This window comes from Neovison vison, chromosome 7 (genome assembly GCF_020171115.1).
Source record: "Neovison vison isolate M4711 chromosome 7, ASM_NN_V1, whole genome shotgun sequence".
In the NCBI taxonomy this organism is placed as follows: Eukaryota; Metazoa; Chordata; class Mammalia; order Carnivora; family Mustelidae; genus Neogale; species Neogale vison.
Genome location: NC_058097.1, coordinates 158858217 through 158872428, shown reverse-complemented (window position 1 = coordinate 158872428; position 14212 = coordinate 158858217). Strand labels below are relative to the sequence as shown.

The window sequence follows — 14212 nt, the reverse complement described above, 5'->3', positions numbered from 1 at the left end:
ATAGGTTTTATTACTGTTTTACAAGTAAGTAAATTAAAATTTAGGGGAATTATTTGCCCAAAGCCATAAAACAATAAAATGGTGGTACCTGAATTTTGAACCAAATGATTCAAACTCTACACCTGGAATTATGTTGCAAAGCCTTTTAGCTAAATTTATATATTGCTCCCTGGGATGAGGGTAAAGGTCAAATGTTGGGTTTGGAATATAATTTTTCTATTTTTATTATTCTTTGACTCATGATATATCTTTTAGGGAATAAAATGATTCCATTTTAAAATTTAACATAAAATGTATTAGAGATTACATTCCATTTTAAAATCCTTATTCACATCTCTTTGGTTCCCCCTATTGCCCCAATTTTTGTCCCCAGTTCCCTCTGCATTCTAGCTGCTTCTCTTTCTGGTCAAAAACCAAGCTCAATTCTCAGTTCTTTCTGGAATTCTGTGTTAATTGCTCCAGGAGTCACCATAGCTCCCATCTCTAATCCCACCTCACTACTTACTGAAGTGTCTGGGATGTTAGTAATACCTTTTCTTCCTAGCTAAATGATTCTTCTATAGGGGAGACAATGTAGTGTGGTGGGCAGTTAATTAAAATACTACATCTCAACTATACAACCTGCTAACTGAGTGAATTTTGGCAAGTGATGTTACTTAACTTTGCTGAATCTCAATTTTCTTATCCATAGAAAGGGAAATAGAAATAAGGTGCCTACCTCCTTAGGGCTGCCCTAATGACAGATGAAGAAAACATATGTAAACATGTTCTAAACCTTTAGGACATATATTCAGTGCAAGATAACTTCATGGTGCTGATCACATAACAGGTATTCAGTAACACTAACAGATTGGCTTGATTTACATACTTGATGTACACAATCTAAAAGGTTTTGAACATGTTAAAAAGTAAGGCTTTGGGTGCCTGGGTGGTTCAGTTGGTTAAGCATCTGCCCTTGGCTCAGGTCATGATCCTGGAGTCCCAAGATGGAGTCCCACATCAGGCTTCCTGCTCAGCGGAAAGTCTGTTTCTTCCTCTGACCCTCCCCCGTCTTGTGCTTTCTCTCTCTCATGTTCTCTCTCTCAAATAAATGAATAAAATCTTAAAAAAAAAAAAAAAAAAAGCAAGACTTTATCTTCAGCAGTGGAAGGGAGACTAGCATTGAAAATTAAAAACTAGGGGTGCCTGGGTGGCTCAGTTGTTAAGTGTCTGTCTTTAGCTCAGGTCATGGGGATAATATTAACTACCTCTGACTATTATCTCTTTTACAAAGTCATGGAATGCATTTTTTAAAAATTTTTTTAAAAATTTATTTATTTATTTATTTTTAAATAAACATATATTTTTATCCCCAGGGGTACAGGTCTATGAATCGCCAGGTTTACACACTTCACAGCACTCACCATAGCACATACCCTCCCCAAAGTCCATAACCCCACCCTCCTCCCCCCAGCAACTCTCATTTGTTTTGTGAGATTAAGAGTCACTTATGGTTTGTCTCCCTCCCAATCCCATCTTGTTTCATTTATTCTTCTCCTACCCCCTTAACCCCCCATGTTGCATCTCCACTTCCTCATATCAGGGAGATCATATGATAGTAGTCTTTCTCCGCTTGACTTATTTTGCTAAGCATGATACCCTCTAGTTCTATCCACGTCGTCGCAAATGGCAAGATTTCATTTCTTCTGATGGCTGCATAGTACATGGAATGCATTTTTTCAAGTTTTCTTTTTTTTTTTTTCAAGTTTTCTTTATTTAAGTAATCTCTACCTCTCACGTGGGGCTCAAACTCATGACCCTGAGATCAAGTCACATGCTCTTCTGAAGGATCCATCCAGGTACCCCCACAGGATTCATTTTTAATAATACTTGGTATTTTATAAGTATTGACTGCGTATTAATAGCAATAATAACAGTGATATGCTAACATTAGTAAGGACTGATACAGTTCTGTAACTTTTACCTAAATTGCTATTAAATTAAAGTTCCTGGTATAATTTAGTATCTGGTTTCCGTATGGCAAGTAAAACTTTCATACTTACTGTATAAAAACTTTGCCAATGCAATCTTGGATTTAGTATTCAAGAAATCTAAAATACCATTGCTTCTACAGAATTTGTGGCAACTTTAAAAATTACATCTTGATCAATATGCAAAAATAAACAAAAACTTCAATGACTTCTCGGCTGCCTACGTAAGTAGGTCCAAACTCCTTACATCACACAAGTACCTCGCTATCTGGACCCAATGCATTGTCTAGCACGAGCCCACCACATGCCGTGCTTTTACTACGCACTATTTCCACATCTGTGCCTTTGCCATTTCAACTACCCAAAGACCTCCTCCTAAAAACCTAGTTCAAGAGCCTTTCCTTCTTGGTGAAAACCCTTCTTAACCACTTGGTCACTTCCTCTTTCATTTCTCTACCACAGCAAGATAGAGACTTTTATTTCTACATTTACATTTGTTTACATGTCTGTGTTTTCTATGAAACTGAATGGAGTACAGAAACCACAGTTTACTGATCTCCACATCTCTACTCAGTGTTGGGTACAGAGTATAAAGGGTCAATAAATATTAAATGAGTGAATGACTAAACATACCCACCCCCAATTAACTAATACAAATTTTAATTTGAAAAAAACTACATTTTCAGTGTTTTTCCAAGTTAAAAAAATAAAGTATCAACGGCAGAAGAGAAAAACAATCAGGATTTAAAAGCAAACAACTTTAGTAATTCGACTTCTCTTACCTTTTTGAAGAAAAAGTGATTTGCCAAGTGGTTCAATACCATGGGATTGCTAGGATCAATAGTATAGGCTCTGGAAAGAAGCTGGACACCATTTTTGATGGAATCAGCCTAAAAGAAAAACAACAACAACAGGGTCATTACTTAATTAGCATTTTTCCAAAGTTTTCTTTATAGTCTGAAGAAATAAGGTTATATAAATCTAAGTTGAGACACCAAAATACAGCTCTTGTTCCAGTTAACCTTCAGCAGGGATAAAAAAAAATTTCAAATAGTGAATTGAACTGTTAGAATTTCCCTCACAAATAGCCACATTTGCTACTTTTATAGATCCTGGCTGTCTTTTTGATGCGGCAGATATCTGTGGATTACCCAACAGCCAGTTTACCCCCTTACTCTGTTAATAGAGTCCCGACCGGACTTTGTAGCCTGTGATCTTTTAATTTCAGGAGGGAAAGTTCCCTCTTCCTCTTCTCAAGCCCCAGGGGATGAATAATGATTGATCTAAACCAGTCAAGATAATCTATCCCTTTCTCTCAGGATCAGTCTAAGGCAGTGGTTCTAAATTGGGGGTGATGTCATTTTTCATCATCACGACAGGGAAGACGTTAGCTGGCAGATATCAGGGATGCTGCTAAACATCCTACCAATTTTTTCTACAGCAAAAAATTATCCAGCTCCGTAAGTCAACAAAGCTAAGGCTGAGAAACTCTGATATCCCTGTCTAGACAATTATACACACTTTATAAAGAGAAAGTATGATGGGGATAGAACTGCTCTAAGAGAAATCTGTTTATCCTTTCCCTTTCCTCCTTCTACATAAAGTTGATGAAATAATGAGAGCTTGGAGATACAGCAGCTATCCCGTAACTACGAGGTGAGAGACACAAGGAGGAAAATCCACATATTAGGAAGGACAGAAAGATGTAAAATTCTGGGTTTGAGGATACTGAGGTGCGAAATCCAAGACCTTAGAGGACTGGTTTAGCAGATAATAAAAACCCTCATGTTTAAGTCACAGCAGTAGGCTTTTTGTTACTTGCAATGGAAAGCATTCCAAACTGACACACATCGTGCAGCTCCTTTTTTTTTTTTTTTTAAACGTTTTATTTATTTATTTGACAGAGATCACAAGTAGGCAGAGACACAGGCAGAGAGAGAGAGAGGAAGCAGGCTGCCTGCTGAGCAGAGAGCCCGATGCAGGGCTTGATCCCAGGACTCTGAGACCATGACCTGAGCCGAAGGCAGAGGTTTTTAACCCACTGAGGCACTCAGGTGCCCCACTGTACAGCTCCTTATCTGAAATTCTGAAATCCAAAAACTTCTTAAAAAACATGTTGTTTGGTAATCTTAGAACAAGCTTACACAGGGGCAAAAGTTTACCTGAATTGTGAAGTTATCCTCTAGTGTGAACAGTCACTCATTATTACAGAGAAATGTAAGTTTGCATTTGGGGTGGTGTCCTAATACCGGGGTGTTAATATATTATGCAGTGCAGGCATCATATTGCATTTTTTTAAAGACTTTATTTATTTATTTGATAGACAGAGATCACAAGTAGGCAGAGAGGCAAGCAGAGTGGGGGTGGGGGTGGGAAGCAGGCTCCTCGCCAAGCAGAGAGCCTGATGCGGGGCTTGATCCCAGGACCCTAGGACCCTGAGACCATGACCTGAGCCGAAGGCAGAGGCTTGAACCCAGAGTCACCCAGGCACCCCTCATATTACATTTCTATTCTTTGCAGTCTTGACCTCTAAAACACTCTGGTCTCAAGAGTTTAGATAAGGAATAGTGAGCATGACAGATCAGTCACGAAAGCCTTTTTTTAATTCACATACCTCTTTATTGTTGAGTTCTAGTACAGCCAGTCCAACCAATGCTCCCACACATTTGGAATTGAGTTCAAGGGCTCTGCTGAATGCCAGACGAGCTTTCTCCAGTTTGTTAAGTTTCACAAAGCAATGGCCCATTCCTAAACGAACTTCCGCTAAAAAAAATAGTCCATCTGTCAAACTACGGTGATTTTAGGGTTTAATTAAACAAAATGCTTTAACATTCTCTATGAGTTGCAAAATATCAAAATTAACCTCAGTATTACTAAACTATAAAATCTTTTGGTGTATCACAAATTTGGTTTCAGTGGATAGTATACCATATTGCCCATCCCCTTCCTCGCCATAAACAGAATACCTACAATACTGGTATTTTTCTTGCACTCCTGGCTATACAGTACCTTCAGTAACTAATTTTCAAAGAGCAATTTAAAAAATATATATATATTTCTTTTTTTATTTGACAGACAGAAATCACAAGTAGGCAGAGAGGCAGGCAGAGAGAAAGAGAGGGAAGCAGGCGCCCCACTGAGCAGAGAGCCTGTTGCAGGGCTTGATCCCAGGACCCCGGAATCATGACCTACACTGAAGGCAGAGGCTTTAACCCACTGAGCTACCCAGGCACCCCTCAAAGAGCAATTTTTAAAGACAGCAAAAAGTTTCATGAAGGCCTTCAATACTGTGACTGACTACATTTACAAACTGTCATTCCCTTCAGAGCTGTGCTTATTATACATGCTATCCAACTTCAAGGCAATGCCAAAACTCCACCATGTTCCCATGAAGGGCCAACCTCCCCACTGGACACTGGATTTTACCCCCTTCTCATCTATTTAAGGACACTGCTTCAGCAACTCTCACCTATTTTTCCTGCATTATCAAATTTTCTCTATGTATATATCATTCTAATCCACATATATTCTCCCATCTAAAAAAAAAAATCCTCTCCATTCTTTTCCTCTCCAATTGTCAACCCACTCCTATTCTTCCCTTGAGAGCAAAACTCCTTGAAAGATCTATCTATAGTTGCTGCCTAACTTTCCTCTTCCATTTTCTCTTAAGTGTATCCACCAAGCGTCTCACCCCCACCATTCCAATAAAACTGCTTTTATCAAGGTCACTAATGATTACTATACTGCTGAATTCAGTGATCAGTTTTGGGTTCCTATTTTACTTGACTTAACAATAGAATGTGACAGTGTCTGACCTTGTCCTAGAAACATTCTTACATTTTACTTCAAGGACATTGCCTTTACTCTCTTTTCCTCTTACTTTGCAGGCTCCTTTGTTGGTTCTTCTTCATTTCCCTAACCTCTACAATGTCACAGTGCCCTAGAAGACCATCCCTGAACCTCTTTTCTATCTCTACTCATCACCTGGTGACCTCATAGTCTCATGGCTTTATATATCATCTCTATGTTGATGATTTCCAAATTAATTACTTCAGCTCAGACCTCCTTCCTGAACAACAGCTCTCCTGACCTCTCCACTTGTAGGTCTAAAAGGTATTTTAAAATTTTCATGTCTAAAACTAATTCATCTTGGAACTATATTTTCCAAATGTGCTAAAATGTAACTCTACTCTTACAAGAAGTTACTTTTGATTTCTCCTTTGTCTCATACATCACATCTACTCCATCAGTTCTTCCTTCAAAATATACAGAGATTCCGATCACTTGTACCTCTACTATTACCATCCTAATGCAAGCCACAATTATCTCTGACCTACATGACTGCAACAGGCTTCTACCCGGTCTCCCAATTTCTATACTTGCACCCCACCCCACTCTAGTCTCAACCCAGAGGCCCATATGATCCTTTTAAATATAAGTCAGATCATTACTTCTTTGCCCAAAGCCCTCAAATAGCTTCCTATGTCTATCAGAGTAAACACCCAAGTCTTTTTAATAATCTATGATGCCTGACACGATTGGTCCCTGGTTCTATCTTTGACCCAGTTCTTACTACTTTTCCTCCTTACCTTCTCTCTCCACTCCAGATACACTAGCTTCCTCATTATTCTTCAAACTTGCTAGACCCACTCTTTCCTCAGGACCTTTGTACCTCCTATTCCCTCTCTCTGGGAATAATCTACTCCCATATATTTACATGTCTATTATTTTAAGGTCTTTACTTGTTACTATTTTCCTCATCAACATTTCTTTTTTCTTCTTTTTTTGGAGGGGAGGAGGAGCAGAGAGGAGAGAGAGTATCTTTTTAAAAATATTTTATTTATTTATTTGAGAGAGGGACAGAGCATGAGCAGGGGAAGGGGCAGGGGGAAGAGGGTGAAGCAGGCTCCCCACTAAGTACAGAGCCCAATGCAGGGCTTGATGTTAGGACCCTGAGCTGAAATAAAGAATCAGATGCTTAAACGACTGAGCCACCCAGACTCCCTAAGAGAATCTTAAGCAGGTTCCTTGCCCAGCACAGAGCCCAACGGAGGACTTGACCTCACAACCCTGAGATCATGACCCAAGCCAAAATCAAGAGTCGAATGCTTAACCAACTAAGCCATCCAGGCGCTCCCTGGTCAACCTTTCTAAGTAAGCTCCCAATTCTTTTCATACACCTTTACTGCTTTACGTTCTTTTTGCTAATATCTTACACAGTGTATATTTTACTCATTTTCTCTTCCCCACTGCGAAATGAATTCCATGAGGGAAGGGATTTTTTCTTTTTTTTAAGATTTATTTATTCATTCCAGAGAGCGCGAGCAAGCAGGGGAAGGGATAGAGGGAGAGAGAGAGAATCTCCATCAGACTCCCTGCTGAGCATGGAGCCCGACATGGGGCTCAAGTCCATGACCCCAAGATCATGACCTAAGCCAAAACCAAGAGTCTGATGCTCAATCCGCTGAACCACCCAGGCACACCAAGGCAGAGATTTTTGTCTCTGGGGTTTACTGCTGCATTCCTTCAGTCTGAACAATATCTGGCACATAGTTGATCTCAATAAGATTTGCTAAATGACTGAGATTTTCAATAGAAAAAATAGAAATAAAGCAAACTGAAGAAATAGAATAGTATAGCAAATAAAGAAATAGAAAAATAGTATAAAGCAAAAAGATTATAATATGGTCTAAAAGAGATGCCTGGGTGCCTCAGTTGGTTAAGCTTCTGAATCTTGGTTTCAGTTCAGGTCACAATCTCATGGGTCATGAGACTGAGCCCTGCATCAGGCTCTATGCTCAGCAGGGAGTCTGCTTAAAGATTCTCTCCCTTTGTCTCCCACTCATACATCATTGCTCGCTCTCTCTCCCTCTCTAAATAAATCTTAAAAAAAAATAAGATCTGCTATTCAGCTTTTGGATCAAACATAATATATATTTTTAAATTTCAATTCTGACATTTCAACAACCTATAGCATCTTTTCACAATAACTTCATAGTCAACTGCCAAATCCTCAATATTTTCAGTTGGGTCATATGCAGCTTAGACTTCAGAAAAAAGTTTTTCTCCTACCTGGACATCCTGGGTTGGTACGCAATGCTTTCTTATAGTAAGCAAGAGCTCCTCTGTAATCCTTCTTGTTGAATGAAATGCAAGCTTTACCTATTGTAATTTTTAAAAATAATTATTTTAAAATAATTATTTTTAAAATGATTTTTAAAAATAAACATTCACTGACTAAAGAATACAAGTCTCATATGTTCTACATGAACTCACCTAAATCAAACACATCTCTGAATAAGAAATACTTGAAAACAGTGAAAATAATTTCATATTTAAACTTGTTTTCCATAAAGATATATTAATTTCACCTATAAATAAATAGTCCTATTAAATAAGATAAAATAATTAAAATAGCTTATAGTTGTCCAAATAGACATTGCTTATTGACTCTTTAGAAGTGGATAACAAATTATTAACTGGTGTGTGTGTGTGTGTATTTTAATATTTTGAAGTGACTTTAATGGTAAAAGAAATGCCTTTTTAATTTAAATTCAATTAATTAACATATGTCTTATTTGTGTCAGGGGTACAGGTCTATGATTGGAACTTCAAAAGAAACAATGATCTATTGCAGATAGTTTCATTTTTATAAAGTAAAGCGCTTCTACATTGCTGTCCAGCCCAGTCAATGAAATATACTATAGGCATATGATGGAAGATACAGTTCCCTAAGATGGTTGCCAAAAATGACTTACCAAGAAGGGCCGGAATATTATTTGGAGACTGGTTAAGTACAAAATGAAACTGTGCATCAGCCTGATCCATTTTGTCCCCTTCAAGTAGGCAGAAGCAGGCTCTTCCCAACAAATGATTCTGAAAAAGTAATATATCATCTTAGACTTGACCAAGGAACAACCACAATTTAACATAAATGTGTAACAATAAAATGAAAACCATATAGGAAGGAGGTAGAGTATCACACAAATACCTCTATCAGCTATAATGTGTTACAACTATAAGCTATAATGTGTTACAACTATAATGTGCAAACTACCAATGGGCAATTTTTAATTACAAATCAAGAAATGTGACTTATTTACCTGATCATACATAATAATTTTATCAGCCATGGTATACAACAGGGTTGCCTGTGTAATAAGATCTTTCTTATTGTCCTTATTCTTTTCCTTCCGAGCCTGTTGAACATAATAGGCCGCCAATGTATCCAAGCAAGTCATCTGGTCTTTTTCATGGTCTCTATAGTCCAAATTGCCATCTATACGTGCTGCTTCCAACAACTTTACAAACTCTTCTGTTTTTCCTTGCTTGTAATATTCCAGCTAAAAGGTAAAGAATCAAATTAGAATTATTAAAGCATATGTCCACACACAAAGCTGCACACAAACATCTACAGCAGCTCTGTTTGTAATAGCCAAAAACTAGAAACAACTCAATTGTTGATCAACAGGTGAATGGACAAACAAGCTGTGGTATATCTGTACAATGGCTGTTGCTCAGGAGAAAAAAGAACCACTGATACATGCTACAACATGGGTAAGTCTCAAGGTAATTATGTTGAGTGAGAGAAGCCAGACCAAAAAGAATACATACTATAATGATTCCATTTGTATAAAAACTCTGGAACATGCAATCTTTAGAAATAAAAAGCAAGGGCTGGCTGAGCACTATGGGGTGTGGGGACAAGTTTGGAGAAAGGTTTTGGGGGTGATGGATTTATTCATTATCTTGATTGTAGTAATGATTTCACAGGTGTGAAATATGCTAAAACTTCTCAAATGGTACATGTCATATGTGTGCAGCTTATAGTAGGTGAATTATTGTAAGAGTTGAATTATTAAAGTTGTTAAAAAAGTGATAATCAGGGGCGCCTGGGTGGCTCAGTGGGTTAAGCCGCTGCATTCGGCTCAGGTCATGGTCTCAGGCTCCTGGGATCGAGTCCCGCATCGGGCTCTCTGCTCAGCAGGGAGCCTGCTTCCCTCTCTCTCTCTCTCTCTCTCTGCCTGCCTCTCTGTCTACTTGTGATCTCTATCTGTCAAATAAACAAATAAAATCTTTAAAAAAAAAAAAGTGATAATCACCATAAATGTTTCCAAATTACTACTTACCTAACAATAGGTGATTTCAAACTAAATCAGAGCCCAAGAGAAAAAGCAATAACGAGAGGGATATAGAATTCTAAACTGAAAACTTAGGTTCTGGTTCTAGATCTATGAGAATTATCCATGACTTTGGGCCTGCTGAATAACTTCCCTGGCATCTGTCATTTATTAATACTAAAAAGAAGATCCATCTTTTTTTTTTTTAAAAGATTTTATTTATTTATTTGACATACAAATATCACAAGTAGGCAGAGAGGCAGGTGGAGAGAGGAGGAAGCAGCCTCCCCGAGGAGCAGAGAGCCTGATGCGGGGCTTGATCCCAGGACCCTGGGATTATGCACTGAGCCGAAGGCAGAGGCTTTAACCCATTGAGCCACCCAGGCACCCCAAGATCTATCTTTTTTACCCACCGACTGTGGGCCATACATTATGGTGGAGCTTTATACACTTATTTCTAATCTGCACAATCACCCTTAAAATGAATGCTAACATCCCCACATTTTAGATGAGAAAACAGTCTCAGAAGGTAATCATTTATCGAAGGCCACAGCTAGTTAGCAGCCAAGTAGGAATCTGAAGAAAGGCCTTTCCAGTCCAAAGCCTAGACTCTTTTCTGTTACACTCTAGAGCCCACAATGTTTCATCAATTTTACCACATGTGCCACAATAATCCTTCAATCCTCCATTTTTTCCTGTAAGTGCTGTTAAAAGAGGCATTTATACTAAAGAAAATCTAAATTCCTCTCTGGCTTTAAAAACTGTGCGACAGCGTCAACAGCTTACTCTCCATAGACCAGGAAAACGTAACACTTCAGAAAGGTACTGTCACTAAAAGTATTTTTCTGTAAAACCTTATCTAAGAAATTATTTACAGTTAGGCTTGAGCACTGGATATAAGCCCAATTGCAGATCAACTTCTGCTTTCAAGATAAAAGGAGGAGCCTCCTATGTATCTTTAAACAAAAGTGACCTGGAGCACACCTGCTTAAAAAATGACTTTAGTATATGCTATAATGCATTACCAGAATAATTTATTATCAAGTTCTCATAAAAAGAAAACATTAGGTAAGTGGTGCTGGGGAGAGTAAAGGGTGTCAGAATTTTAGGCTGAGGTGATTCTCCTGAGACTTTCCAGTCCGGTTTATGTTATAGAAGGGACCAACAGGACAAAAAACAAGGCTGAGATAAAATTCACCCAAAAGGGCTTTTGTGAGTTAGCCTGGAATATAATCACCTTCTAGACTGTTTTACTGGAAATGTTTTATTGTTATGGAAAACAATGTTAAGTAATAATGTTTACATGATGGCTCCTTGTTTTTTCTCAGATTATCCACAAATCATAAGCCAGTCTTCACTGAGTAATTAGTAAATAACCAAATACACAGTATAGACTACTATTTAACTTAAATGAATTCTGCCTTTACCAACATATAGTAATACCAGTGGAACAGTACATCATTTAGGAAACTGGCCTTCTTGTTCTATAAATGGTAATACAATTAACTTCCATACATAAGGTACAATTTACTTATCCTGCTCCCAAGCTGGCTACTACTAATCTGAAGACAGAAGCCAAATATTTTTCCTAGTCAATGTATAAAAAATAGTTGTCACATTAACACTAACCGCCAAAGCAATCCATATGTGCAGCTGTGTGTGTTCCTGTTTCAGAATACTGATAACTTCATCTCCCTCCGGTAACTGATCGAAGTCGAGTTCAATGACCTAAAACAGAAAATGCGAGTTCTTCTTATTTCTTATTTTTTCTTATTTCTTCCTTAAATTCACATTTCTTCTTTGCTGCTTTTTGGAATATACATCAATATGGATATACATAGGGTTTGTTTTCACTTGCTATGGGGCTGAGCAAGGATACATTAAGACATGCTTAAGGCACACATGTCAAATAGGCCATATGAGAATATTAAGGTAAAAGCATAGAGAAGCAAAAAACACGTCTAGCTGTCTTCAAATCACCAGAACGATAAAATGTTACAAAAGCTTTGTTAAAAAAGAAAAAAAAAAAAAAAAAAAAAAGCTTTGTCAAAAAAGACAAAACAAAATCGTGCCTAGCATATAATCCTGGTGAAGTGCAGATAAGCATCCCTGAGACTGATGCCACAGGCCTGACAACTTGAGAAGCACCATTCTAGAGGCAATGTGAAGTTCCATGCCACTGTACACATTCATCCAGGGAGACAACATTTGTGTGTCACAGGCACTCCTGAATGTGAGCACAAAAAGTAACAGTAGGCAAATGTTCTGGAATTCGATAGCGGTGATGGTTACACAACTTTACAACAATACTGCTAAAAATCACTGGATTTTATGCTAGGTCAATGACATCTCAATGTTATATCTCAAGTGAACAAAAAGAAGGGTACGCGATTATACTGGATCGAGACAACATCAATGCTGAGGGCTTAACTGAGAGACAAGCCACAGGCTACCCATGATGAGGTGTGGGGAAGGGAGAAGGTGAGTTCTATCAGCACACCCTGGCGGCTGTATCTCGGGGTCTCTTATTTTGCCGATGCAGCTGTGGGGGGGGGACACAGAGCATCACGAGAGACTCGAGTTTCTAAAGGTTGACATCCTATGTATTCCTCAGGGAAAGATAGTTTGAGCAGCAGAGACCACGGCGACATCAGCGCCCACCTCTTTTATCTGTGAGGCGCCTTACAATTTATCCGCACTCTCGCACCCCTGCGCCGACAATTAGGAAGAGAGCAGAGTACTGCCACATACGAACAGGTAGGAAAGGAACTTTCAAGAACTCCTCGAGGTGGCCGCGAGGCTGCGGGGACGTGATGTGGTCAGCCTGAAAAGGGGTAGGGGGTGACTGGGGCTTCGGTCGGGGATTTCGACCTGGGCTCCCGGGGGAAAAGGTGCTCTCGCTTCAGAGGCGAAGTCGAAAGAAGGGGAAAGGGGGGGATCATTCAAGTTCATGGCCCCCACCCTCCCCCATACTCGACACTTACCTCGTCAGTGTCCCGGAGGGGAATCTCGATGGAACCCCGCGACATGATGAGAGCAGAAGGCGAGCGGGCGTCTCGCCCCTCCGCTCCACAGCAGGTACTCCCGGCTTCTGGCTCTTCCAGAGGCTAGCGGCGGCCAGGGCTCAGGTCGTGACTGCCGCCCCGCGGCGCCGCCGGAGCTTGGGCTTCTCCTTCCCGTCAGCCGCTTAAACAACGAACAGCAGACGGCGTCCGGCCACTTCCGGCAGCCCCGCCCCCTGCCCCGGAAGCATTCCCCGCGGGAGGGCCTGTCAGACTACCGGCTCATTCTGTGGCTCTGGCGTTTCCTTGACTAGGGAACGACGATGTCGATGTTTTCTTTATAGTGGGTCTGCGACTTCTGAATCAGACCCGCACTGGCGCAGCGTGAATCGAAGCGCTGAAAGCCTAGCCTTCCGGCCCCGGGCCTGGCCACTGACTGACGTGGGACCTCCGGCCAATTCTGGCAGTTGTGTCGGCGCCGGACTCCGCCTCCGCGCCCCGGACTTGGCGGATCTTTGTTTCTCCTCAAGATTGTTGTGAATAATTCAATCATTCATCCCTCAGCCCGGTTAAGGGCTCTTCGTTTAGCAGATGTGAAGTGCAAGTCATACCTGTGCTACCTTTGTTATCAGTTTAAACATAAATGTTACGATGAATTCTATAACCTTGTGAGTTCCTGTGTGTGTTTGTGTGTGTATTTTCGGTTCTTAGAAGGATATAAATCGGCTAGACTTGTGATTTTAATAAAATGGTTGAACAATTGGATTAAACCTGTAATGAGTGTTTTGATTAAATTATAGAATTTGATTAAATACGTTTTAATTACTGTTTTCATTGTAGAATATGATAAAACTGTAATCAATGTTTTGATGCAATCAGATAATCTGATTAAATAGATTTTTAAACTTTTGTCAGTTTTACGTCCCAAGTTGTCTCTCAAATGTATCTTTTCTTCACCTCACTACCTCCATTCTAGCCCAAACCAATATCATCACTTTTCTGCCCGGTTTACTGCAGTAACCTCCCATTTTACCCCATATCCCAGCTACTCACCCTAAATTCCAATCCAGCTTCAGCATTTACACACTTATTTTTAAAAATGCCAATTCGATGTTTGTAT

At 39.6% G+C, this 14212-nt stretch overlaps 1 protein-coding gene across 1 annotated transcript in view; it reads right to left on the bottom strand.

Annotated features, from left to right (window-relative positions):
* Positions 1-13290, bottom strand: part of CTR9 (CTR9 homolog, Paf1/RNA polymerase II complex component) — a 29098-nt gene extending 15808 nt beyond the window's left edge. The window contains exons 1-7 of the mRNA XM_044258831.1: positions 13075-13290; positions 11720-11818; positions 9074-9313; positions 8729-8846; positions 8043-8132; positions 4585-4733; positions 2753-2860 (exon numbers count right to left, since the gene is read on the bottom strand). Coding sequence (XP_044114766.1) covers positions 2753-2860; positions 4585-4733; positions 8043-8132; positions 8729-8846; positions 9074-9313; positions 11720-11818; positions 13075-13119 — 849 coding nt within the window. The 5' untranslated portion in view covers positions 13120-13290. The remainder of the gene's footprint in view (positions 1-2752; positions 2861-4584; positions 4734-8042; positions 8133-8728; positions 8847-9073; positions 9314-11719; positions 11819-13074) is intronic.
* Positions 13291-14212: the final 922 nt, after the last annotated feature.